Source organism: Danio rerio, chromosome 11 (genome assembly GCF_049306965.1).
Source record: "Danio rerio strain Tuebingen ecotype United States chromosome 11, GRCz12tu, whole genome shotgun sequence".
In the NCBI taxonomy this organism is placed as follows: domain Eukaryota; kingdom Metazoa; phylum Chordata; class Actinopteri; order Cypriniformes; family Danionidae; genus Danio; species Danio rerio.
The window spans coordinates 22,802,473-22,830,000 of NC_133186.1; the positions used below are offsets into that span (position 1 = coordinate 22,802,473).

Here is a 27,528-nt window from a genome sequence, read left to right on the forward strand (position 1 = left end):
CTTTTGTTACTTTGAACTATCAGAGATGCTTTGAAAGAGATTGATATTGAAGCTCGCTATTATCAAGTGTGTATCAACAAAGATATCCGTCAAGTCTTTGTGCCTCAGCTGAGCGTAAATGTCAGTGGGTTACATGTTCTTCATTATCATCTAGCATGGCATTTGCCTGGATGGAAGGGCTTTTATTGGTTTGATTCATTTTCAGCTTTCATTCTGGTCTGTTCTGTCAGATCTCCTTTAAGTTCCAGCCTGAGCTTTAGAGTTCAGCAAAACAGTGCAGTCGCTGTATCCCCTAACATGTTTTATTGAGCAAAGTTTCCTTGCTTTTGGATGGTTCAAGTCTAAAAATACCCAGGCCTGTTTTTTGGCTGGCATTTAGCTTAATATGAGCCTCATCTGCCCGAAGCAGGAGTTTGGAATTCATGTGTGCTGGGAATAATGTTCAGGAGTCATTAGTTCTGTTTTCTTTACCAAAAGCATACTGTACAGCCCTATGAACAATCTGTCAGAAAACAATCTGTCAGATTTTGGGATCTGCTCAGATTGAAGGTTTGAATTTCATAGCACAACTCAGTTGCAAGTGATAAAAAAAAGAGCTGAATTGCTTGAATTTTTGTCTGAGCCGTTTCATTCAAGTGAATCAAAATCAAAAGAGTGGTTTAATTAAGAGCACTTGTTAATATGTATAATAGATTTTTGATTCACTAAAAGAATACACCATAAAACAATTTTGATTGTAGATTGTTCACTAGTTGTAATATGATTTTGATTAAACAACTGTCCATCATACTTTTGTTTGGAAAAACACCGGTTATGTTTGTTGAATCTGGCTTAGAAAATTTTTACTTTTCTTTTTTTTACAATCTGGATACACTACTTATTCATTTTGTATTCACTAAAATGAGCTAATTCAGAATTTTCTCGTCTCGTGTTTTTTGATTCACTAAAAAGACCCGCCTCATAACACTTCAGAAATTTGATTTACTGATTTTACTAATGGTTTTAATTCAATAAAAAGCACCCCATATGATTTTTTTTAGATAGATAGAGAGAGAGAGAGAGAGAGAGAGAGAGAGAGAGAGAGAGAGAGAGAGAAAGAGAGAGAGAGAGAGGGAGAGGGAGAGAGAGGGAGAGAAAGAGACATTGAAAGAGTCATTTGTTTAGTAGTCAGCCCACTGATTCCACAATGTTTATTTTGTGAAAAGACTACACCAGTCAATAAATATGTTTTTGACAGTTCACAGGGCTCATTTGTGTGTTCTTGTTCACTGGGAAAAATAAATTGAAAGTTGTTGGGTTTTTTTTTTTCCATTTCTTATTATGTCTGAGATACACTCACCGGCCACTTTATTAGGTCCACCTGTCCAACTGCTCATTAACGCAAATTTCTAATCAGCCAATCACATGGCAGCGACTCAATGCATTTAGACATGTAGACATGGTCAAGACGAGGTGCTGCAGCTCAAACCGAGCAGCAGAATGGGGAAGAAAGATAATTTAAGTGACTTTGAATGTGGTATGGTTGTTGGTACCAGATGGGCTTCTCTGAGTATTTCAGAAACTGCTGATCTACTGGGATTTTCACACACAGCCATCTCTAGGGTTTACAGAGAATGGTCTGAAAAATAAAAAATATCCAGTGAGCGGCTGTTCTGTGTTCATAGATTCAGAATTTGGCAACAACAACATGAAAGCATGGATCCATCCTGCCTTGTATCAATGGTTCAGTCTGGCTGGTGGTGGTGTAATGGTGGTGGGGATATTTTCTTGGCACACTTTTAACCCATTAGTACCAATTTAGCATTGTGTTAATGCCACAGCCTACCTGAGTATTGTTGATGACCATGAACATCCCTTTATGACCACAGTGTACCCATCCCCTAATGGCTACTTCCAGCAGGATAACACGCCATGTCATAAATCATGGCTTCTGGAACATGACAATCAGTTCACTGTACTCACATGACCTCCACAGTCACCAGAACTCAATCCAATAAAGCACCTTTGGGATGTGGTGAAATAAGAGATTCATGTCATGGATGTGCAGCCGAGTAATCTGCAGCAACTGTGTGATGCTATCATGTTTCATGATATTCATATTTGAAGTACACACTATAGAGTCTTAACATCTGAAGATGAAACTCTTGAGTAAATGGTTTATTGATTGCAGTCTGGTTTATTATTGTTTTTGATTTTAAAATAATAATGCAGAACAAAACAAACAATGATTGTTTGTTTTACAAGTCAGTCAAATTTCTCCTTGGCAAGTAACAAAAACATAATAAATATATTGCAACCACAGCTTTTAAGCACAAACCAAGTATAGGACAAAACAAATGTTTATACAACAGCAGATTTAGGTACACTCCAAATCAAAAAGAGAAAAGAAATAATGTATAAACAAAGTCATCAACATGGGAACGAAGGTGATTTAAGATTTTGACTTTAAACGTGGCAGACGGGCTTGTCTGAGTTTTTCAGAAACTGCTGATCTACTGAGATATTCAACCACAACCATCTCTAGGATTTACAGAGAATGATCCAAAAAATGAAAATATCCAGTGAGCGGCAGTTCTGTGGGTGCAAATGCCTTGTTGATGCCAGAGGTCAGAGGAGAATGGCCAGACTGGTTTGAGCTGATAGAGAGGCAACAGTAACTCAAATAATCACTCGTTACAACTGAGGTATTCAGAAGAGCATCTCTGAACGCACAACACATTGAACTTTGAGGCAGATAAGTTACAGCAGCAGAAGATCAAACCGGGGACAACTCCTGTCAGCTAAGAACAGGAAACTGAGGCCCCGTTTACAATAGTGCGTTTTAGTTTTAAAACGGCATTTTAGATCAAAAACGATCCGCGTCCACACTAGCGTTTTACCTAGCGTCTCTGACATATTTCCGTCCACACTACGCCACCAAAAACGTATATCACGTGACCATTCGCACACTCTGGGCATGCGCGTTCTAGTATAAACAGAAAGCATGTGTCTTGCTCTGCATTTGGTTATTGTTAGTCAACAAACAAATGAATAACTGCACAATGGCGCCTAAAACAGACAATAGTGCAAACAACGCTCCCATTTCTGTGCCCATGTTGTTGTTTACAGTACTGTCTTACGGTTGCGTTAAAGCCATTTGTTATAGTCATGTGATAGAGGCTTGACGAATAAGGGAGGGATACAGTGATGAAGGCAATGACACAAAAGCCCCAATCAGGTATGGAATTTCAGCAGTCCCGCCTCCGTTTTCAGATGTCTCCGTTTTTCCTCATCCACACTAAGACGGAGCAGCAGCGTTTCAGAATGAAAACGGCCTATTCAGCATTTACAAAATGCTTTGTTTTCGGCGCTCAAGAACTCCAGCGTAGTGTGGACGGATGGCGTAACCATGGCAAAACTTATGCGTTTTAAAACGATTTTTAAAAAATCTTGATTTCTGCTAAGCATTTGGATGGTAGGGTCAGAATTAGGCGTCAACAACATGATTTACATGGATCCATCCTACCTTATATCAACAGTTCAGGCTTGTGGTGGTGGTGTAATGGTGTGGGGGATATTTTGTTGGCACACTTTGGGCCCATTAGTACCAATCGAGCATCATGTCAAAGCCACAGCCAATCTGAATATTGTTGCTGACTATGTCCATCTCTTTATGACCTCAGTGAACTCATCTTTCGAAATCACAATCTCCTCTCAAAATCATCACCTTTTTTTTCATTTTCTTTGATTTAAATAACATTTTCTGTGTCAATGTATTACTAAAGCACTAACAGTACGAAAACTGCTACAGAGGTCAGGACTTCTGCCATCAATCTGAAGCTCAGGCCAAACAAGTCTATGAATTCATTATCACTATGGTTTGATTATAAATAAAAGCTAAAACCACCCAAATATGATTAACCTAACACAATTAGTGGAGCCTTTTTCCATTCCTAATTGCAACCCCAGAAGTAACTCATTGTTCTCATCTTTTTAATAATGCAACTCCAGTGAAAATCCAGGTACGTTTCTCACGTTTTCTCTTGACAGCGATGTCTGGAGCGAAGACTGATTACCAAAGTAGCAAATGAGCGCTGCCTAATGGGGAATTTGCACATACTGGTGTGTATAATGGGAGAAAAAAAAACTCCAGACAGGGTTGCAAGCAGTGCAATGCGGCCCTATAGAACAATAACCTCCAGATGTCTGCGGCAGAGCTGCAGGCTGACTGATGCCCAAACGGGCTTCTCCTCAGCGGGGAGGGACGGGGAGCCAGCTGGCAGGGCTGGTTCTTCTGGAGCTGCGGGAGCTCAGGGCAATCCAGGCAGCCATTTCACACACGCTGACTCCCGAGTGCGCCCACACACACACACATACACACATGAAACGTATAAGTATCAGCACATTCCCTACATCTGCCGTGCGCCGTCCCACAACACAACATGCTTGTTCTAGTTTATTCTTTCCTCAGTGTCTGTTGTAATGGGTGCAGCGCTTGTTGCTTTACCAGAGGAATAAACCTTTTCATTAGGCATGCTGTTGTAAGTCTGTGTCTTTCATTGGCATTGCTATGGTGGATCAGACGAGGCTGGATCTTTTCCTTGTTGTTGGCTTCACGTTCGGAGGAATGCTTCTGTAGCGCCAATGAGGGCTGATTGATAAATCAAGGTCTTTATCACAGCTCCCAATGTCCTGTTTGTCAGCAGGCAGAAAAGGATAGAGATGGAGGGAAAGGCAGATCCAGGAGATGAATGCACTGCGCTAATGAACCGATCTGTAAGGGGGCGATAAGGCTTTTGTCTGTGATCGGACACATTCGGATGGTCGTCGCTTCTCTGACTGTGTAATCTCAGAGGTCATGTTGCTGACCGTGTATGAGGTGTCTGGGGTCCTGTGGAATCTGTTGTATTTTCCTTTTTTATCATCCTGTTTTGAATATTATATTGTTGTAATTATGGTTTATAATTTAATGAAAATGTATGATTCAAGTGAGTCTTTAAAATGTATTCGTTTTTTTTTTTTTTTGGAAAATCATATTTGTTTTGCTTTTATTTATTTTTATTTTTTAAAGAATTGTTGTTGTTTTATCTTTTTGTATCTTTTCCCAAATGGTCCTGTCATGGTCACCAATTAGGCACACACTCTACTCTAATACGGACAACATGTACCACAATGCTTTTCACTTCACACCTGATTCACATCAACTTGACACTGATAACACAAACACCTGCAATTAGAGTGTGTGCCTAATTGCTCTTACTGTATATGTAAGCACCACTTTCACAGACATTCATTGCTGAGTATTGTTTCATGTTGTGACTTTTTCAAGTGCTATCAAACTTTCTCAACCATTTTCCCTGTTTCCTGGTTTTCCTGTGTTTCACCTTTTCTGCCTTATTTTTGGACTGTTCTTTGGATCATTGATTGTTTGCTGCCCGCCCTGATCTACGCCTGTTTATTGGAATACTCTTGTGTGTTACTGTTTGCTCCTGCCTTGACACCTGCCTGCTGACCGTTGGGGAAGTTTAGTTTCAATAAACTGGTTAAGAAAAAAACATAATTAGTTATTTTAGCTACAATGTGATGACATCATCTGAAATGATGTAATTACAATCCTTTCTTGTTAGAACTCAACCTATCAAAAATATATTGTCAGCCATCATAATTTCAATCAGTTTAAGCATCACCAAGTTTTGTAACCCAAATGAAGCAGAATGAAGCACTTACTATTTAAATTCCATTACAATTTTTAGTTATGAAACAAACAAGTGTTTTGCCAGATACTCTCATTTAAGTGCATGGTCTACACATGCTGCAACTTAATCAGTTGTCCAAATTTGATTCAGTCACAGCACACTGTTTCCCACCTGCTAAATCACGCATGTGCAGTATTATCAGTGCATAAGTGCTTACTGGATTAATCAATTGTTTCAAACTTTCCAGTTTGTTTTGGTGGACTGGTTTGACCGGTTCACTTCGAAAAAAGTAAAAAAAAAAAAAAGATTCACTTGTAATCAGCCATCTCTACAGATCATTGTCCTTTTTAAAATAAAAGCTGCATTTAGAACTTTACCTCATTTGCCACTACGTCTTTCTTAACAGGTGCTAATCAAACAAATTCTTAAAATATTAACTGCTTATTTATTTTTTTTACTTTATTTTTATATTTTTTGCTAATTTAATCTAGGTTAAACATAGGAATTAAACTAGATTTTTTTAAAAACTAAATCAGAGATGCCCAAACTAGTGCCCCTGGGCCAAAGTTGGCCCATTGTAACCTTTGATTTGGCCCACCATCCCATCTGAGGGAGAGTTATGGGGATGGTTTACAGGTTGTCAATTCAAATGTAATGTAATCAAATGTTTGTTTGCTTTTTTGTTATTATTTAAAGCCAACTTAAATGATATGTTTCAATTAAATGGTGAAAATTAATCAGATTTTGTCTAAATGTAGATATTGTCACCCAACAATGCAGAGAATTTGGTGAACAGATTCTGCTTAATCTGTGTAGTCAAAGGCAGATTCTGCTTGAATTGTGTATTCAGCATTGAGCTCCACTATAAATGTGATTGTCTATGTTTTTATTGCACTTTTTATTGCAGTTTCCAGTGCATCATTTAAAAAGTTATAATTCATTAGAATATACAATTTAAAGAAAAAAATTTTATATTTATTATATTATTAAATCAATTCAGGAAATTATCCATGGCAACTTTAATGGAACATATTGATATAAATTAGTTTTTTGGCTCTTCATATGAAAAAGTTTTGGCACCACTGGTATAAACATACAAAATAATAAATAATAAAACAAAGTTATAAAATCATATAATCATTTATATTATTATTATTATTATTATTATTATTATTATTATTATTATTATTATTATTATTATTATTATTATTATTATTATTATTATTATTACATTATAAGGGGTCACCACAGTGGAATAAATAATAATAATAATAATAATAATAATTATTATTATTATTATTATTATTATTATTATTATTATTATTAATATTATTATTATTATTATTATTATTATTAAATACAAATAAATAAATAATACATTTGTCTGTAAAGAAACTTTATTGTTCTATTCATTTTGTTTTTACCAAATATTAATTAAAAATGTGTGAAGTGAGTTAAAAATAAATTTCTGAAGTATATTTAATTGTAATAATATGTTAATAAAGTATGGTAAATATCTGATGGATCCCGAGATTCTGTTTACTTTTACAGCAAATTTAAAAAAAATAAAATAAATAATAATAATAAAAATAAATAAATAACAGTAAAGATGCCCTGTGTTGCTGTTTTTTTTTTTTTTTTTTTTTTTTTTTTTTTTTTTTTTTTTTTACATTTTTAATATAATATGAGTTCTGATTATTTTTACATGAAAAAATTTGACATTATTTTGGCCTTCGGCTCCAATATGCCAAGCTGATGGTTTCTGATCCAGTCGCTTCGAATACATTCATATAATTTCTCTTTTGTCTGGGCGGATTATTTAGCCTTCACTGCTCAACTTGATTTTCTCTCTATATCTTCTTCTCTTTTTTCATTCCCCAACCTCTGGCTTCTCTATTTCACCCTCTTATGCACAGTAATTCCACCTGCCGCCCTGTGAAAGGTCTGCAGCAGGTACCTGTGTGCTTGGTGGATGAGCAGAGCTGAAGCGGAAGTGATTTTATCAGCGCCTCACAGCTGCCCTCCTCCCTCCGCCCCTGCAGCCAGAGCCATCAAGCTGTGAAAAATTAAAACAAAAGACAGAAAAAATACAATATGTTTGCTCAGATTTGCCTCACATCTGTTCCGAGCTCTTCTGCCGACAAGCCGTGTTTGTGAGACATTGATAGGCTGACCTGCCTACGCATGCTTGAGTTGGCAGCCTCCGCCGGGGGACGCGAAACAGACCGAGAGGAGAAGAATGGGATTTGGAGGAAGAGTCTCAGCTCGAAAATGCACTGCCACAGACGTGGAAGTGTCAGGGGAAGAAACGGCAACACAGGATTACAGGAAAAGCTGACAATTCAGAGATGAGTGCTAAAGACAGCGAATCAACCGTAGGACAGTCCTAACTTACTTCATGTTTTCTGTGCTGTAAAAAAAAATATATATAAAAAAAACATTTTCTTTTGGATTGGGCACTTCACTTAAAATTATTATTATTATTATTATTAATATTATTATTATTATTATTATTATTATTATTATTATTATTATTATTATTATTATTATTACATAATACAGTATGATAATATGCATAATAGGATTATTATTATTATTATTAATATAAATAAACAGTAATAGTATACATAATACATAATTGTAAATTAATTTTTATTGAAATAAATCTAAATTCTTGAGGTAATAATTTTATTTATTTATTGTTAAAAAGCTAGTGTTTTAATATATTATTATTAATGTTGTTGTTGTTGTCATTGTAATATGTGAGTAGGGTGACAATGGAGAGAGGATCCACATGCAGCTTTAGTCAGAGTCATAAGTCAGGCAGTGGTCAAAAACAGGAGCTTGGGGTACATACAAGCAAGTCCTGAAGCATAATCAGGTCACAGGTTGGGATGGCTGACGTAAAACTGACGTTTCGAAAAGCTCCTGAAGCTCAAGTGTTTTAAAACACTTCTCTGAAGCATGAAAAAACTCAGCTTCATGTAGCCTAGTGGACCATGAGTGTGCACAAAGTTACTTTGCTGCAAATGGCTTGGGTTCAAATCTTGACTTGTACAAATACTATGAAATTATGACTTGATATATTTTAATAATGTAACTGTTTTATGACCAAAACAAGACATATTTATTCATAAAGTGTTTATTTACATGTCAGACCAATGTTAAAACAAAACACGTTACAAGAACAGAGCATTAAAAAAAACATTTATAGCTGCATCACCTTGGATTCGAGCCCGTTAACTCTGCATGCTAGCCCTGAACTTTGACCACTTTACTACATCACTTGAAACCTCAACTCTACGACGTGGGGATTAATACCTCAATTTGCATATAAATGTAAATATCTATTTACACATAAAACGACCACTAGATGTACCTGTAGAGACAGGTTTCAAAACGTTTCTAAGCTTAGACACATTTGCTTCAACTGTTTCAGTGTTTCATGAAGCCTTGTTTTGCCCACCACTAGTCACAGGCAAATAGTCGATACAGGCGGCAGACAACATGAACAAGGCAAGGGTCAAGCACGGAGGAACCAGGAAAGTTTTTTAATATTGCAGGGAATAAACCAACAAGTCAACAATTTGTTTGACAAAGTGAGCCGACTATACAGTCTGAGAAATCAGTTCTTGAGCAGCTCCCAGCTGTGTGTGTAATCAAAGGTGAACCAAAACAGGTGTGAGTGAGGATTGTAGTTCATATGGTAACAGGATTGTATTCTGGGTGATAATGAATGTTCTCTAGGGCTGCGTTCGAAACCGCATACTTTCATACTATATAGTACGCTAAAATCAGTATGCAAGCCGAGTAGTATGTCCGAATTCATAGAGTTCGAAAATCAGTATGCGAGAAGTACACGGATGACTTACTACTTCCGGTGAGATTCTGGAGTGCGCATCCCATGCACGCTGCCCTATCCCATAATGCTCCGCGAGAGAATTCATGAATGGAAGTGAAACGACGCAACTGACGCAGGTAGGTCACGTGACCATGACAAAATGGCGGATGTAGTACGTTCATACTTTTCACATAGAACGTACTTTTCTAACGGCCGAGCAGTGTGTTTAAATTCAAATGCAGTACCTACTGAGTAGTAGGTGGTTTCGAACGCAGCTTAGAAATCTACAAGGGTTAGCCTGCCCATGATTATGACCGTCATTAGGAGGCGTCACAACTCTTGTTATAATAATAATAATATTATTATTATTATTAATATTATTATTATTATTATTATTATTATTATTATTATTATTATTATTATTATCATTATAATTATTATTATTTTAATTGGAAAATTTTTTGTCGTTGGTGTATTGTTTCCCTAACTAATCAAAACTATTTGTTTTATTTAATTAAAGTAAAAATGCAAAAATTATTTGTTCTTCATTTCAATTTTATTTTTGTTATTTGACCAAATATCAAAAAAAAAAGTATGATATACCACATAAAGTGTTTTAATTCATATTGGAAATGTTAAAATAGTTCAATAAAAAATTGTATTAACTTTTTTGTGTATTAACTTTTTTAAATATATAAAAATAAATACTTTTACCTATCTATTTTTCTGAAAAATGTTAGAAAAAAATAAGTGGGTAAAATTCTGAGAAAACGAGTACTATTATAAATGTTAGAAATATTTTAGTAGAATATAATAAACAAAAATATTGTATAATTAATCAAAAGCAACTCAGCTTGATAATGCAGTGCCACAAATGTCAAAGTATCAGAGAAAGAAACACAGGATTACACCAAGAACTGACTACTCAGAGATGAGCGCTGAATGAACAGTGAAGGAACCACAGGACAGTTCTTTTTCCCTCATGCCGTCAGGTGCTGTGAAAAACGGCGGTCGTTTGATTGCTGGTTTCAGCCCTTTCCTTGGCCTTTGGATGAATCAAGCAAGGGTCAGCGGCAGCTCTAGTTTTTCTTGTCTAAATTATTGATGTGGTATTTCATCAATCTTTTTCATTGGGCACCCATGAAGAAATGTCATGGTATGCGTCACTGTGGTATTGCTGTGTTATAAGGGCTGCTTTACAGAGGCCTTGATGCGATTTGTCATTTTGATTGGTCGTTTTAGCAGAAACCCCACAGCTATGTTTACGATCCTGTGTATTTGGGGCTCAGGTGTGCACAAACTGCTCCACCACTGTTGTTTCGTACCATTACTTCACAAATAATGACTGATTAGTGATAATTGGAAAGATATGTTCACCTATTAAAGGTGCGTTTGTCTTCTCAAGGCATCTGTCGTACCGTTGCTCGGGAGACTCGAATGAGTTTACAGTTGTGATTCATTCTGCTCTGCACAATAAGTTTTTTTCCAATTCGTTCTAAAGTGTTGATTTTTTTTTAAACAGTTTATACATGTTTATGGTTTCTGTCTTTAGTAGGGTTGGGGTTATTTCGATACCGGTGCTGAATCGATACTTTTTAAACGGTATTGGTGCCAAAACAGTGCCTGAAATTATACTTTTGAGCCACAAAATTGTGGTGGATGTCTCTACAATTTTGTATTTTTTAAACGGTTTATCGTTTAGTTGTTTATTGTTTCTGTTATTAATAGGGTTTGGTATCGTTTGGGGTTATTTTGATACCGGTGCTAAAGTTATACTTTTAAAACAGTACCGGTGCAAAAACGTTGTCTGAACCGATACTTTTGAGCCACAAAATTATGGTGGATGAGTCTAGAAAAATATTTTATTTGACAAAAAATGTTTTGATCATAGTATATGTGAGTGTGTCCATGAGTGTGTGGGTGATTCACAGTGTTGGGTTGCGGCTGGAAGGGCATCCGCTGGGTAAAACATATGCTGGATAAGTTGGCGGTTCATTTTGCTGTGGCGACGCCTGATTAATAATGGGACTAAGCTGAAAAGAAAATGAATGAATGAGTATACATCAATTCATAGTTTATATACTGTATTTGAATTAAATTGCATTAAAGAGCCCATATTATACATGAAATAGGGTCATATCTTGGTTGTAAGGGTCTCCAACAACAGTCTAATATGCATGCAAAGTCAAAAAACACTTTCATGATCTTCATTTATTTTTACCTAATTATCCCAGCGACTCCTGTATGAATCGTCCAGTGATTCATTTGTTCCCAAACCCCTGCTTAGCGCGAAGCTAATCTGCGCTGATTGGACCGATGACAGCCTGTCACGATTGGTCGACTGCCTTCAGTCAGAGAATGAAATGCCCAATAGCTAATCAGCAATATAAAAGTAATCACAGTTCATACACGCTCCATAGTGTAGGCGTGGATTTTAGCTGCCACACACACACACAAACACACACACACCTCTGGACGACAACGCTCCCGCTTCCGCCCGCACCCGCCAGGTTTTAGCCTGAACCCGACCGCTCCCGCTTATATTTAGAATTTCTTGTCCCGGTGCCCGAACCGCCCCGTTTTCTGCCCGCCGCGCCCGATCCCGCTAAAGAGCGGGGGAGAACATAACCGAAAATCACTCAGCAAAACAGTCCAGAGACAGCCAGACACAGCTCGCTCTCTCTCTCTCTCTCTCTCTCTCTCTCTCTCTCTCTCTCTCTCTCTCTCTCTCTCTCTCTCTCTCTCTCTCTCTCTCTCATACGCGCGCACTAACACATACACACAAGCGCCAAGCAGACACACAGGCAGGCAAAGCTCTGTCTCATTCGCATAGCAATATCCACGATATTGCTAGACAGCCCGCTCCCGTCCCAAATTAAACCTGTTACCGACCGCTCCCGCGATTGATTCGGAAATTTATTATTATTATACAGACCTCTAACACGGAGCTCCGTAAACAAACAGCACGTGTCGTGTTTTTAACGTGACTTTGCACGCGATAAGAGAATATAGCCAGTTAACCTGATACAGTACACTCGGTTACAAGTAACAAATCACAACTAAATACATTTGCAAGCTAGAGTCAACGAGGCAACTTTAATCGCACGTACTTACACTTGAGAAATGGAGAAAGAAACCCATCCTGACGTCCATTAGTAAGTAACTCTTTACTGATCCTTATTTTAACAAACGCAGATGAAGTATTCTTTGTAGCCTGTAGTTTCCAGAAGTTTCCAACTGCTTGGTTATAATGCTGAGGTTTCATCTCTGGGTAGAGAATCGATAATGTCCATCTGCAGTGTGACTTCAATCGACCGGCATGTTTGTGTGCGTGTGTTTGTGGGTGTGTGTGTGTTTGTGGGTGTGTGTGTGTGTGTCTCTGGGTTTCTGCGTCAGAGGGCGGGGCCTCAGGTTTGAAATCTCCCGGGTTTGCGCGTGCACGTGAATAACTTGGTTTCGTTCGTACGTCATGGCGAAACACCTAATGAATCGTTATCAATGCGACTCGTTTGAAGCACTATGAGTCGACTCTTTTATAGATAAATCAACCGTTTTAAACACTGTATTCTTACAGATTTAAGCCTTAGCTGGATACTTCACTTCACTTAGAGCTGTGTTACACACTACATGGAGGGGAATTTTCAAAAACCCATAATATGGGCTCTTTAATATTTTTTGATCATTTGTTTGTTAGCATGAATTTAAGATTTGCATTATGCATTCAAAATTACGTTAGCTTACTACTAATCTGTGGAAAGGCTCAAAATCATAAATTTTTTCTAGGGCTTGTGACTACATTTACATGGACATCAGTAATATAATGATTTGCCTTAATCTGAATAAGACTAAAATAGGATTAAGGTGTTTCCATGAGTTGCTTTTTGAATGTTTCTTTTATGATTCTGTTTTACATGTTATTGCACATAGATTGATTAATGTCATTGCGTCACCACACTTTTCACATTTCCTCTGGAGTTTCGTGTAATTTCCAGTGTTTCATTTTATTTATTTATTTATTTTTTACTTTAACCGCAGTTAGGCACTTACATTTTAATTGAGCAACATATTGTCCATGTCCTGAGGTAATTACTGAGAATATGAAGTGAGGACTGGTGAAAGGAAAGATGTTGTTTTAATGGATTTTGAGGACATGCGCTCTGGGGCGCCACTAGTTAGGACAATTCTAAGGGCTCACGCCGTTTTGGGCCCCCAGAGTTACTATTAGGGCCCCACCCACACAACAAAACACAAACTCTTTGCGATACTACAATGTTATGCTTAAATTACTGTAGGTTTAATTTTGCAATAACTTTAAATAATGGTATCTATTAGCCAGTAAATCATTCTATATTCATTAAAATGTTTAAATATTTCATACACTTTAAAAAAATTGTTAAAGAAAACAAAATATATTCATTCATTAATTCATTTTCAGCTCAGCCCCTTTATAAATACGGGCTCGCCACAGCGGAATAAACCGTCAACTTATCCAGCACGTTTTTTATGCAGCGTATGCCCTTCCAGCCGCAACCCATCTCTGGGAAACATCCACACACACTCATTCACACATGCACACACACACACACACACACACAGACTCATACACTACAGACAATTTAGCCTACCCAATTCACCTGTACTGCATGTCTTTGGACTGTGGGGGAAACCAGAGCACCCGGAGGAAACCCACACGAACGCCGGGAGAACATGCAAACTCCACACAGAAATGCCAACTGACCCAGCCGAGGCTCGAACCAGCGACCTTCTTGCCATGAGGCGACAGCACTACCTACTGCACCACTGCGTCACCAACAAAATATATTAAATGCTAAATATTAAGTGCTATTTTAGCTGGTTGTTCAAAATGAGCTTTTTAAAATGAGCTGAATCAACTCAATTCTTCAGTTATCTTTTAAACAACTTAATTGTTTTATGTTCTATCCACTTAAGTGTGAAAAAGCAATTAAGTTAACTAGTTGATTTGTGTTCAGACAACATAAAGGAATTGTGTGAAATCTAGCATTTTTTACAATGAAGAATTTATTTATTTAATCATTTAATATTAGTATTTAATAGCTCTTTCTGTGAAGACAGAGTTATATATATATTCTATTCTTTTTACATTTGAGATTTCGAATAATTAAATCAAATGGATATTTTTGTCCAGAAAGCTTTTTTAAAATAAGTAAAATACAAAAGAAAATTAGTTAAATCTGTCAATACAGACCTTAGGGTGCCACGGTGGCTCAGTGGTTAGCACTGTCGCCTCACAGCAAAAAATTTGCTGGTTTAAGTCCCGGCTAGGCCAGTTGGCTTTTCTGTGTGGAGTTTTCATGTTCTCTCCATGTTCGCGTGGGTTTCCTTCAGGTGGGTGTTTCCCAGTTCTGGGTTGCAGCTGGAAGGGCATCCACTGGGTAAAAGTTATGCTGGATAAGTTGGTGGTTCATTCCGCTTGGCAACCCTTGATGAATAAAGAGACTGAGCTGAAGAAAAATTAATGAATGAACGAATATTGCACTTTCATTGTGTAGGTTTTTGATATATTAGCAAATTAAAAGTAAACACTTTTTTTCATACAATTAAAACTAGCGGGGATCCAATTACGGACAAATGCGATTATTATTTCCCCCCTGTGAAATACCTTATGTCTACAATTGCAATTTGCTTCCTAGTCCTGTGTAGGAAAAAAGGTCTGTGAAATGAAAGAGAATTCATTTATGATTTTCCTTTTGATTCATCATGCTTATATTTATAGCATGCACTTTAACTCTTTGAAGTTTTTTTCCCTTCCTTTTTTTCCAATATACTCCCTTTGTGTGTGAATATAAAGATCTGCTTCACATGTAGTCTTCATATCTGTCCTCCACAGATTGCTGGCGAAGCCATTTATGGCGGACCCTCCCACTACCACTATCAAAATCCCCGGCTCATTACGTTTCCACGACAACGCCAGCGAGGCTTATCCAATGGGCTGCGGCGACAGAAGCGGGACTGGGTCATTCCACCAATCAACGTGCCTGAGAACTCCAGAGGGCCCTTTCCTCAAGTCCTCGTCATGGTCAGTCACAGTTACAGTTCGCCTCACAGCTTGCTACCTACAGAAAAAACTGAACAAAAAATGAGTCAGCTTTCTTTTAAACAAACAGTGCTATGCAATATGATGGACAAAATAGTCTACTATTTCATATTATGCTCTATGATTCAATTTGTGGTTTCACAAAACACATTGTTTATGGTGCAATGAGTGCAGTATTATGGAGATGCAGACAGAAACATGCATCATGAGAAAGTTGCAGTCTTAAAAAGTACAATGCCTACATGTTTGATAAAGCAATATTTTACCCTTTTGTTTATTTGGAGCTGTAATCATTAGTTTTTAGAAAGGGTTTAAAATTGTATTATTATTTACTTTGTATGTCTACATTAATAATCAAACATTTGCACTGAAGTACTAAATAATGTGAGAAATATGATTAAATATGAATGAGTACACCTCTGAGTATAAACTTTAAACTTAAAAATTTACATTTTTCATGTAGGCATTATATACACTGTAAAAATATCTGTTAATTAACATGTGTTTTTGTTTATTTATGGTTGTGAATTGCATTATGGGACCTTCATCTCCGTTCTGTCGAGTTGTGAGGTTGGAAATTCAACCATACAGTTTAACAAAGTGCTGTTTATTAACATTTTAGTTGTTTGAAATGATTAAATGTATAATAAATAACATATACAGAATAAGATCTGTTAGATATACTGGCAGTTTGTAAAATAAGGTCAAGAATATTGGCGTTATTATTGGTAGTCAGAAATGACTTCAGTAGTCATGTCAAAGCAGTAACTAAATCAGCAAACTATCATTTTAAAAACATTGCAAGAATTAGATGCTTTGTTTTTAGTGAAGATTTAGAGAAACTTGTTCATGCTTTTATCACCAGCAGGGTGGATTACTGTAATATCTTCTTCCCTGGCCTTCCTAAAAAGACAGTCAGACAGTTGCAGCTAATCCAGAACACTGCTGCCAGGATTCTGGCCATAACCAGAAAGTCCGAGCACAACACACCTGTCCAGGCCTTTACACTGGCTTCCAGTTACAATCAGAATAGATTTTATAAGTATTATTACTTATCACTAAATGGCCTAGGACCTCAATACATTACAGATATGCTCACTGAATACAAACCTAACATCACTTAGATCTTTGAGATCAAATAAACAAGAATTTCTAAGAGTTCAGTCAAAACAGGGTGAATTGGCCTTCAGCTACTGCACCCCCCGCTGCTGGACTCAGCTTCCAGAAATGATCAGATGTACATTTAAATCTAGACTTAAAACAAATCTGTTTAGCTGTGTCTTTACTAAATGAGCATTGCGTTACATCCGAAAGATCACACTATTATGTTTTTCTCTTTTGATTTTTTTATAAAATGTTTTAACAAATTTTAATTGCCGTTGTGTATGAAATGTGCTTCATAAATAACCTTGCCTTTCCTTGCCTTTGTTACAAGTTTTAATAACCATAATGCACAACACCAACCCAGACAATATATAATTTAAACGAATATAAATGTTAATAAAAGTCATTTATTTCACTCACAAATCCAGCGCACAAATAAATGGAGAAAAATAAATACATGAGTCACAAAATATGGAAAACTGCTCATTTCTAAATATTTCTTTAAGTTTATAAAAACTGTTCATTGATTTAACTTGCATAGATGGTACTATATCATTATAAATACAGTATATATGGTGATTTTTGTCATACCGGCTAGTCCTAATCAAACATGGTCCACTTTGACATCTCCATCGCTTCCTCTTTGCCGATCAAATAGAATATTTTGCCAGATGCTGCTAAGTTATTAGCAGAATGTGATCTGACATTGGGCCCTGAATGAAAAGACTTGGCGGAGCAGACAGTTCCACAGCTAAAGTTTGACTGTGTCCCTTGGAGACATAAAAGAACAAGCCTCTCTCAAGTCTCTTCACAGAAAGCTTTTACTCTTTCCTCGCTCCTCTGAAACACAGAGCTTTCCTCGCCACGTCTCTTGAACCGCAGAGAAACCTAAGAGGTTAAAAAGCAGTATCACAGGTGAACATTTTCGAGAGCTTTCTTTCAGACAGCTCTTGTGCGTCTGCCGCTGAGAGCCCTTCTAAGGCAAGGAGAGGACTTGTGAGTCAAGGGTTGATGAGAAGGGGGCTCGGAGGTAGATTGGCACAGGGTATCGACATCTCTCATCCATCTAATGCTTCTACAAAGCCTCTCCTTAACTTTCTCCAGTGCCAGATGAGAAATGAGGTTTGTGGGATCTTTTGGATCATATCTCTAGGGTTCACTGATCGGTTAGACGAGACTTGGATGTGAGGTATAATCATTTGGAGGTTTGATTTACTCAGCATAAACTAAAGGCTTGTTCTAACAAGGGCAATCGCTATAATGATAATGGTATAGTACTAAATGTAATCAGTTTGAGTTTGATAATATACAAAGCTTTTCTTACTTAGATTTTTTTTGTCTTGGTTCAAGTCCAAATATTTAAAAATTCTTAAATCAAGAAGCATTTTTAGACACATATAGCCCACTGGTCCTACTGCAGTCCGGTTTGAGCTGGGATTGAACTAGCAATTCTTTGCATGAGAGTTGGTTGCTCTAGCTAGGAGGCTAAAGATCTTGGCATCTAGCGTCTGTTGCTAAAGCACCTTTTGAGGTCAGAGGATTGAGGTTTACCTGCATAGCACTTTTCTAGCTGGCCTCTGTTACACCCAGCTCAAACTGGGTTGGGTGCAGTAGGACCGCTGGGTACATATATTTATTTATTTGTTTATTTGGCAGGGGCAGTGTACATCAATTAGCATTTCTTAGCTAGAAGGCTACTTTTCATCTGTTATCCCTGAACAACCTAAAAAAAAAAACAATACAAGATTTATACAATCAAACATAGTTAAAAGTTACTAAAATAGACATGGTTATGTAAATGTTAATAAAAATGAATATTTACAAATTAAACTAAAACACCAACATTCTGTAATAGAGATAAAAATAGTTGAAACACATTTAAACAACAAATCATTAAGATGGTAGGCACAAATGGAAAAATGCTAGGTTTATTTTAATAGGAAAGGTGACACGTCTGATTCTCTGTAAACCAGATTTTAAATGTTTTTTGAGTATATTAAAGGCGGATATATCTCTAATGCTGCCAGGGACAGAATTACACTCCTGTGTAGCTGTAACTGAAAAAGGCACCCTGACCAAAGGTACTTTTCCGGAGTGGGACAATACAGTCTCCTCTGGTTGCCCCTCGTGTTGCTCTGTGTGTGGTGTTCCTGACGTTTACAAACTGACTGAGATTAGGGAATGACAGACCATGAATGAGTTTGTACATCAGACAAATGTTTGAGTACTTGACATTTTCCCAGCTTAACAATTTATGTTTTTGTAAAATGTTACAATGATGATGTCTTAGAGGCCTTTTCTCCAGTATTTCAATTGTCTGTTTGTAAAGTGACTCTATGGGTTTTAGTGTTGTTTTGTTTGCCTGTGGCCAAGTTATTAGACAGTAGGTTATATGTGAAGAAAAATCATTGAATGCATGAATATTTTAGCTGCCTGCAGTGATAAATGTGACCTTATGAACCGGAAATTAGATATATTACATTTAACACGCTTACATACCTTTTTAATTTGTGATTTAAAGTTTATTTGGAGTCAATTTGGACCCCAAAATATTTAAAATCAGATACAATTTGTATTTTATCCCTTAGACGTCTGTTAGATTATTTACTATGTTTGTTTTAGGAAAGTACATTGCAACTGTTTTGTTTACATCAGGGCCGGAGTGGGACACCTTTTCAGCCCTGGAGTTTCAAGCCTCAGACCGGCCCACCTCAGTTCACGACTGACTATATTAAAATAAGGTCATTTCCAAATCAGTTTCTAATTACACTATCACATCTTTTTTTGAGAAAACAGCTGCTTTAGAACTTTAAATGTTCAACAACCCTAACAGTATTATATGTTTTAACAATAAAAATGAAAACAATAAGTTACTCTATCGAGGATCAAACCCAGGTCCACAGCGTCTTTATCTAACGTGCTAACCGCTGGACCACAATAGCTGTGTTCAGAAAGGAGACACAACTGAGTTTTATAATCATTAAAATAGATGAAAAGAGAAGAGTTGCGGTAAAATAATGAATAAAAAGGCTGTGGTCAAGTAAATAAATAAATTTAAAAAGTGTGACTGCTGAGAGCAACAGATTCTGCAGCTAGGGACACCAGCCCTCGCGGCCAAAAAACGGACCGGCCCACCGGGAATTCTCCCGGTCCTTCCGATTAGCCAATCCGGGCCTGGTTTACATGCAGTTTCAAACAGGACTGGTTTAACCATTCTGAGACATGAGCCATAGCTATAGCCATATAGAGGCTCGTCTGGGATGGAAGTGAGGTTTAGGGGGTAATGGAGGTCAGCTATCGGGTGCTATGCAGGTAAACCTCACTCATCTGACCCCTAAATGTGCTCTAGCGACAGACGCCATGATCTTTAGCCTCCTTGTTAGAGCAACTGACTCCCATGCAAGGAATAGCTGGTTCGATCCACTCAACCTGTTGCAGTTGCAGTTGCACCAATGTGTTACAAAAGCAAAAATTATATTCTTGTTTTAGTAACAATCAAAATCAGATGTTTATATACCAAAATTATGTAAGTTTTTCTTTTTAAACAAACAAACAATCAAAAATATCTGAAAATGGGGTAAATAATCTTATCTCAAAAAGGCAAAAATGGATTAACTTGCTTTCCTCATTGGCAGATTATTTTGCTTGCTTTCAGTATAAAAAATATTTTTGCAGTGTATTATTTGAAAATATCTATAATAGTAAAGACTAAAGTGAACTAACAAGCCTAAACTATTAGATTCAGTTGATTTACATTCAATATTCAACACACAAATAATAAAAAGTATACTTGTATAAACATTATTGAATCTAACTGTAAAATATATAAATATTAATTTTGAACAAATTGTAGTTTTTACATCACCATCTGAATCTAACCTATATTTCAAGTGTTTTTATCCTTTCAAAATGATAGCATAAGCCTCTTCTGTGCCTCTAACAATTTTTGATGTTAAAAAATAAACTCTGCAGTTTCACAAAGTGACTTTTATTGACATTTTTATTAGTTTGAAACAATATATTGTATTATAATTCATATATATAGGGAAGTAATGGTATAATAATTAGCAATACATGACAGAAAAAGTACTGGCAGTACAGACCAACTTTATATCGTACATAAAGTATCTATCAGGCAGTGAAGGTCACTGATTTTTTAAAGAAAACAGATCAAGTAGTTCAATATGTCTATTTTGTAATGGAGAGACAGTTCACCAGAATCCTTTGGGCTGGCTGGCTGAAAATTAAAAGTCTTTGGGCATATGAATGCCATAAAAGTCACTTTGTTAAACTTTCTATTCAAATGTTTTCAAAGCAGAGATCAAGGTCGATCATAATGCTATTCAGAAATGTAAATAAATGTAAAACACCCATGAACCATGAGCTGCTGGAAACTATTGTTAATGGATATGTTTTACAGCATCATTTTAAGTTCACAGTGATGTAAAATTAAGATTTTTAATGATAGTCACTAATTACCTCTTTTACTTGAGATTTGAGGGATTGAGTAGCTGCTTCAAACAGTGGAGAAATACAGAAGTGTTTCTGCCATTATTGACCAATCAGGATCCAGAGTTTTAGTGATCATTTTAAAAAGAGGTATTATGTGATAGAGGACTATATAGTATAGCCGGTACTTCAAACATTGAAGAGGATGTGTTCTCATGAGGGGTTTTTACAGAAACGCTCTCGCCACTGCTGTACTTTGAGGTGTGTTATCCATGCCTGGGCTCCTCTGGGCTTCCACAAGCTTAAGTTTTGTGTTATCTGCTGTTCAGACTCCATCCCGGCCTTAGCATTCTGGGGACTGTCCTCATAAACTCCCTCACGGCCGCTTGTACCACAGATTACACCCATGGATTACTACAATCTTTTCCCACTGATGCACACGCAGACACATGGACATCACTTTAAAGCACCCATATGGAAAGATTAGAAAACCTGTGAAAAGCGTGGAATCCATTTGAGGAGAGTTTTGATAACCCTTCTCACCTCTAGCCTTAAATGTTTGGCTTTAGAGACCTGGGTCTGTGGGTGTTTGGCGCTGGCATGTTCTATGAGGATTTACACTTGTTGGTTATTTTGAGGCAATAAAAGATTACCTGCTGTGGCCACTACTAGGTAAAAAAAATCTTTCTTCTTTTACTAAAATAATTATGAGACATCTATACATGGCTTCTCTTCGACTCTCTGGTTTCACTTTATATAGAGAATTCAGAATTTTGAGGCTTATATTTTATGTTGAAAAAACCTTTCCTTTATGCATTTCTGAACAGGTTCTATAATGTAGTAGAAGACTTGTAGGACCAAGGACATGATGTAACACCCGAGACCTTGAATTATGCCTTTACATTTGCATGTTGCTTCAAAATTTTGAAACTCGATGCTTGAATTTCACATCTGAGCTCATTTCGCTCAGCAAGAGTTTGTAGCCTGACCTATTTTTTAGCTCCCAGAATTTCTGATTGTTTTTCAATGAGTTAATCAATACATTTTTATATCTCATAGTTGTAATTGTAGAAATTGCAGACAAAGTTTTTAATAAGAAGCATATGCCATCACATTTAGTTAATGTATTTACACAGCTAAAAATAATTTAACAAAGTGCCAAAATAAGCTGCCATGTTTTCTTGAATATATGCCTCTTTTTCTATACATCTGTATAGATGCATGTGTTCTGAGTTTGTCATACAACAGAAATAAATATTGCAAAATGTAGATGGTAAAAACACCAAGTAACTATAAGAAATAATCAAGACTCTCTGCTCTTAAACACTGAATGCGTGTTTATTAACATACCCACTTGTGAAAATCTGCAATATTTTTTTTCTTATATCAAATATGGCTAAAACCTAAATGGATGCTGCTGATGCTACCTCTAGCAGTTTTAGCTTAATATAGCTTACAATTTTTTTTAACATTTTATGCATTTTGATAATTAGCAAAATATAGACATTGAATTGTACAGTAATGAATTGTGACAGTAACTCAAGATTGTAACTCTATAATATGCCATATTGGTATTATACTGTAGGTCATTATGCCTATTATACCTATTATTATAGTGGAGCCACCTAATTAGCCCGGTGCAAAACTTTTTAATTACACAGTATACTTCAGGGCATTTGTAGTATGTTTCAGCAGTGTCTTTTTAAAATATTTACCAAATGATGTTTAACAGAGCAAGGACCTTTTTCACATTTTTTATATAATATGTTTTCTTTTAAAGAAAGAGTTATTTGTTTTATATCAGCCAGAATAAATGCTGTAAAAAAGGTCAAAATTATTAGCCCCATAAAACAATATATATTTTTTGACCATCTACAGAACAAACCAGCATTATACAGTGATTTGCCTAATGTACTTGCCTAATTGACCCTATTTAGCTTAACACTTTGAATTGCACTTTAAACTGAATACTAGCATCATGAAAAATATCTAGTCAAATATTATGTACTGTCATCATGGCAAAGATAAAATAAATCAGTAATTATAAATGAGTTAATAAAACTATTATCTTTAGAAATGTATTTAAAAAAATCTTTTTTTCCATTAAACAGAAATTGGGAAAAAAATATACACTGGGGGGCTAATAATTCTGGAAGGCTAAAAAGTCTGACTCCAACTGTATATATATATATATATATATATATATATATATATATATATATATATATATATATATATATATATATATATATATATATATATATATATATATATATATATATAATGTGTTTAGAAACAATTGTTAGAATTCTATTTACCTGAATCTTAAGTTAAGATATAAACTTGATATGAACTAATATAGCAAATATATCCTCACCAGCCACTTTATTGGGCACATTTGTCCAACTGTTTGTAACAAAAATTTCCAATCAGCCAAACACATGGCAGCAACTCAATACATTTAGGCATGTAGACATGGTTAAGACGATCTGCTGCAGTTCAAATCGAGCAATAGAATCGATAAAGAAAGGTGATTAGGGTGACTTTGAACGTGGCATAGTTGTTGGTGCCAGATGGGCTGGTCTGAGTATTTCAGAAACTGTTGATCTTCTGGGATTTTCACACACAACCATCTCTAGGGTTTACAGAGAATTTTCTGAAAAAGAGAAACTATCCAGTGAGCGGAAGTTCTGTAGAATGGCAAGACTGGTCTGATTTGATAGAGAGGCAACAGTAACTCAAATAACCACTCATTACAACCGAGGTATGCGGAAGAGTATCTCTGAACGCTCAACACGTCGAACCTTGATGCGGATGGGCTACAGCAGCAGAAGACCACAGGAAACTGAAGGTACAATTCGCACAGGCTCACCAAAATTGGACAAAAGAAGTTTGGAAAAAACGTTGCCTGGTCTGATGAGTCTCCATTTCTGCTGCGACATTCAAATGGTAGGGTCAGAATCTGGCGTAAACAACATGAAAGCATGGTTCTATCCTGCCTTGTATCAACGGTTCAGGCTGGTGGTGGTGGTGTAATGGTATGGAGGATATTTTCTTGGCACACTTTGGGCCCATTAGTACCTATTGAGCATTGTGTCAGTGCCGCTGCCTATCTGAGTATTGTTGCTGACCATATCCATCCCTTTATGACCACAGAGTACCCATCTTTACTTCCAGCAGGATAATGTGGCATGTCATAAAGCATGATCATCTCAGACTGGTTTCTTGAACATGAAAATGAGTTCACTGCACTCAAATGACCTCCACAGTCACCAGATCCCAATCCAATAGAGCACCTTTGGGCTGTGGTGGAACAGGAGATCACATCATGGATGTGCAGCTGATAAATCTGCAGCCACTTTGTAATTATCATGTCAATATGGACCAAAATCTTTGAGGAATATTTCTAGTATCTTGTTAAATCTATGCCACATAGGATTAAGGCAGTTCTGAAGGCCACCGGGGTCCAAGGTTTTACATAACATATTAAAGTTAAACCTATTTTATTTCAGCTAGCTCCAAAAAAACATTTCATTTCGATTAATAGAAAAAAAAACTAAAATAAAAAAGTAACTAAAACTGTATTTTAAAACATAATTTAAATACATTAAAAAAAAGACTAAAATATATAAAACAGAAGTGATATAATTCTCACACAACCTCAAAGAAAACCTCGGCGGTTGTCTCTAATTACCTCTCTCACACAATTCTCACCTTCTCTATCTATTGTCTTGAGAGGCACAGCACCGGAGGACAATAGTGAGCTTCATTGGCATTAATAAAAGCAAAGCAGCATTTATTCTTGTTTACATTTTCTACATCCCCAATTACCTACGAAATTCGAATTTCAATAAACAATACGTCCCCCAAACACACACGCACAAAATGAAAGCTGTGAATTCTTAATTTACAGACTAGCCCGAATCAATTTCCATTCTCCCATATTGGTCCATTAGCTCTGAGGGGAGATAGGGAAGCTCAGTGCACCTGGCCAGCACTAGTATTCACAGTCTCTGTGTCCTATTATTTGGTGAGCAGCACCGGGGCTTTGTCACTGCATGGATGATTTACAGAACGAACTGCAAAGGGGTTTGTGCGCTAATGCCACTAATAGCCGCTTCCACCTGACAATGGTACTCTATGATACCTGGATCTGGCATCCTAGAAAAGCAATAGAAAGAGATGTTTTGGAGCATAGAGCTTGGACGTGTTTGCCACATTATGCTAACCTGCTTGTTTTTCAGTCATTTAAAAATAGCAGGATGCTTAAAAATAAAGTAATAATGTTGTTGAAGCTAAAAATCGAGCAAAGATGCAGAAACAAGTTATGTTTGAACAGAAGGCTAATAGATTATGTATCATGTCATCTAGAAATTAAAATGCATTTATAAATTAATTTCTTCAACCTTATGTTACCTTTTTTCATTTATTTTTTTATGTAACCTTAGGAACTGTAAACCCTTCGTCTGGATTCTGTTTGATCTTATTGTTTTGGTAAAAGTTGCTCAGTCTGTTCACTTAACAGGTATGAATGAATTCGTTTGAAAACAGGTTCCAGTTCATTAAATCAGCTCAGTTGTTCAGTGATTTTCAGTGCTTGACAGCTTCTGGGAAGATTATCAGAGATTCAAAAGCACACACAAGTCATATGAACAATTTTCAGTACTTTCACAAAGCTTGAAAACTCATTATTTCTTTTGTAGATTGCTGATCTGCAAACTTTATGGAATGCAAATAACCTTAAATTATCAGCAATCATTGAAATGACTCTTGCGTTCACTAGAGTTATTAGATTTGTGAATGAATCATACACCAATGAATCAATCATTTGTATTAATGATTTAAATGTGATTAATATGTTTAAATGATTGAAATAATGAATATTATATATTATATATGGGTTATTAAAACAGCATTGAATGATTCATTTTAATTCATTTATTCAAATTCATTCATTTGAATTTGTGTATTCGATTTCATCTATTCGAATTTATTTATTCAAATTTGTTCAGTTGAATTTGTTCATTTGTTCGTTCATTCCTTTGTTTGTTGGTTCATTCATTAGAATTAATTAATTCATTCAATCATTCATTCATTACTAATTATTGATTCAGTGAATTGGTTACACTACTTAACAGCTCACTCAAAGTGAAGATTATCAGAAATTTAGTGATCCAACTTTTTGTTTCAGTAGTATAAAAATCACATGAACCAATTTTATATTGTTACTGTATTTTTATGGAACTTTGTGAAGTTACAATGAATAGGAGAATAACAGCTTTTCATGACATCAGATAATAACATATATTAAAAAATGTAATTGTAATTATAATCAATATAACTCATGTTTTCTCAAAAGTTTAGAAATCATTTGTTTAGATTGAATCTTTTTGTATACAGTCTGTCAAAATTATAATTTTTTTTTCAGTGATTATTAAACTATATTTTTTAAAGAAGTGATATGGGTACAGTGGTCGACAGCTGACTTATCAAGAACGTGTTATCTTATTTCATTGTTTCTTTCACAAAAATACATGTTCTGTTTTTTAATATCCATTTTCAATGAACAGAAGTTTTTTATTGTGTATAATAAATAAAAAAGCCCACCCTAAATAAACCAAAAACAATTTTGATTAAAATTGCATGACATTTTAATAATTACATTTATAAATTAATTCTTTGCATGATCTTGGATCGTTTTTTTTTTTTTTCATTTGGTTCACAAAACATCTCTACATGATTCATTTCAAAATGAATTTGACCCTGGTCTTAAGTTTAACTCAATTCAGTGATTTGAATGCAGTTAAAATGATAGATGAATAAAGATGTAGATGTTAGTTTCAAGTGCAGGACTCTCCCACTCTTAAGATGCTTTGTGTTGAATTCAAAGCCTAACAACTCATAATTCAGCCTATTTTTTTCTTTAAAACACTTAAAGGTTTTTTCTTTTTTTTCTAGTTTTGAAGTTTCAAAGAGTGTAATATTTTTTTCAGTGTACTTACAATGAACAATAATTGAATAGCCTTCAATGAGCCTTAAAAAATGTTTAATCAATCATTCAATCAATCTATCAATTGATCTAGCAGAGATGCCCAAAGTAGGGCCCACAGACCAAAGTTGGCCCATTATTTTGCCCACCATCCCATCTAAGAAGAAAGAAAGAATGATAGACAGGGCTGGGGCGAAAGCTTCTAACATACAGGGCACTATCATACACATGGAGCAATAAGGTACAAGATGTTTGGCTCAATTTGTTGCTATTTTCAGACCAGCGCAACTTAAATGTTCCTGTTTTTTACCATGTTCTTTAAATAGCAAATCAATCTGCATCACTTTATGGACTCATGCATGTGCATTTGTATAAGGTTATTATTATTAGCAGT

At 35.9% G+C, this 27,528-nt stretch overlaps 1 protein-coding gene across 4 annotated transcripts in view; it reads left to right on the forward strand.

Moving 5' to 3' along the window:
* The window catches only part of cdh4 (cadherin 4, type 1, R-cadherin (retinal)), a 473,468-nt gene that overhangs the window by 287,381 nt on the left and 158,559 nt on the right, over positions 1 to 27,528 (forward strand). For all 4 annotated transcript variants that reach the window (XM_073915480.1, XM_073915481.1, XM_068224104.2 and 1 more), the window contains one exon: positions 15,386 to 15,574. In XM_073915480.1, coding sequence (XP_073771581.1) covers positions 15,386 to 15,574 — 189 coding nt within the window. The remainder of the gene's footprint in view (positions 1 to 15,385; positions 15,575 to 27,528) is intronic.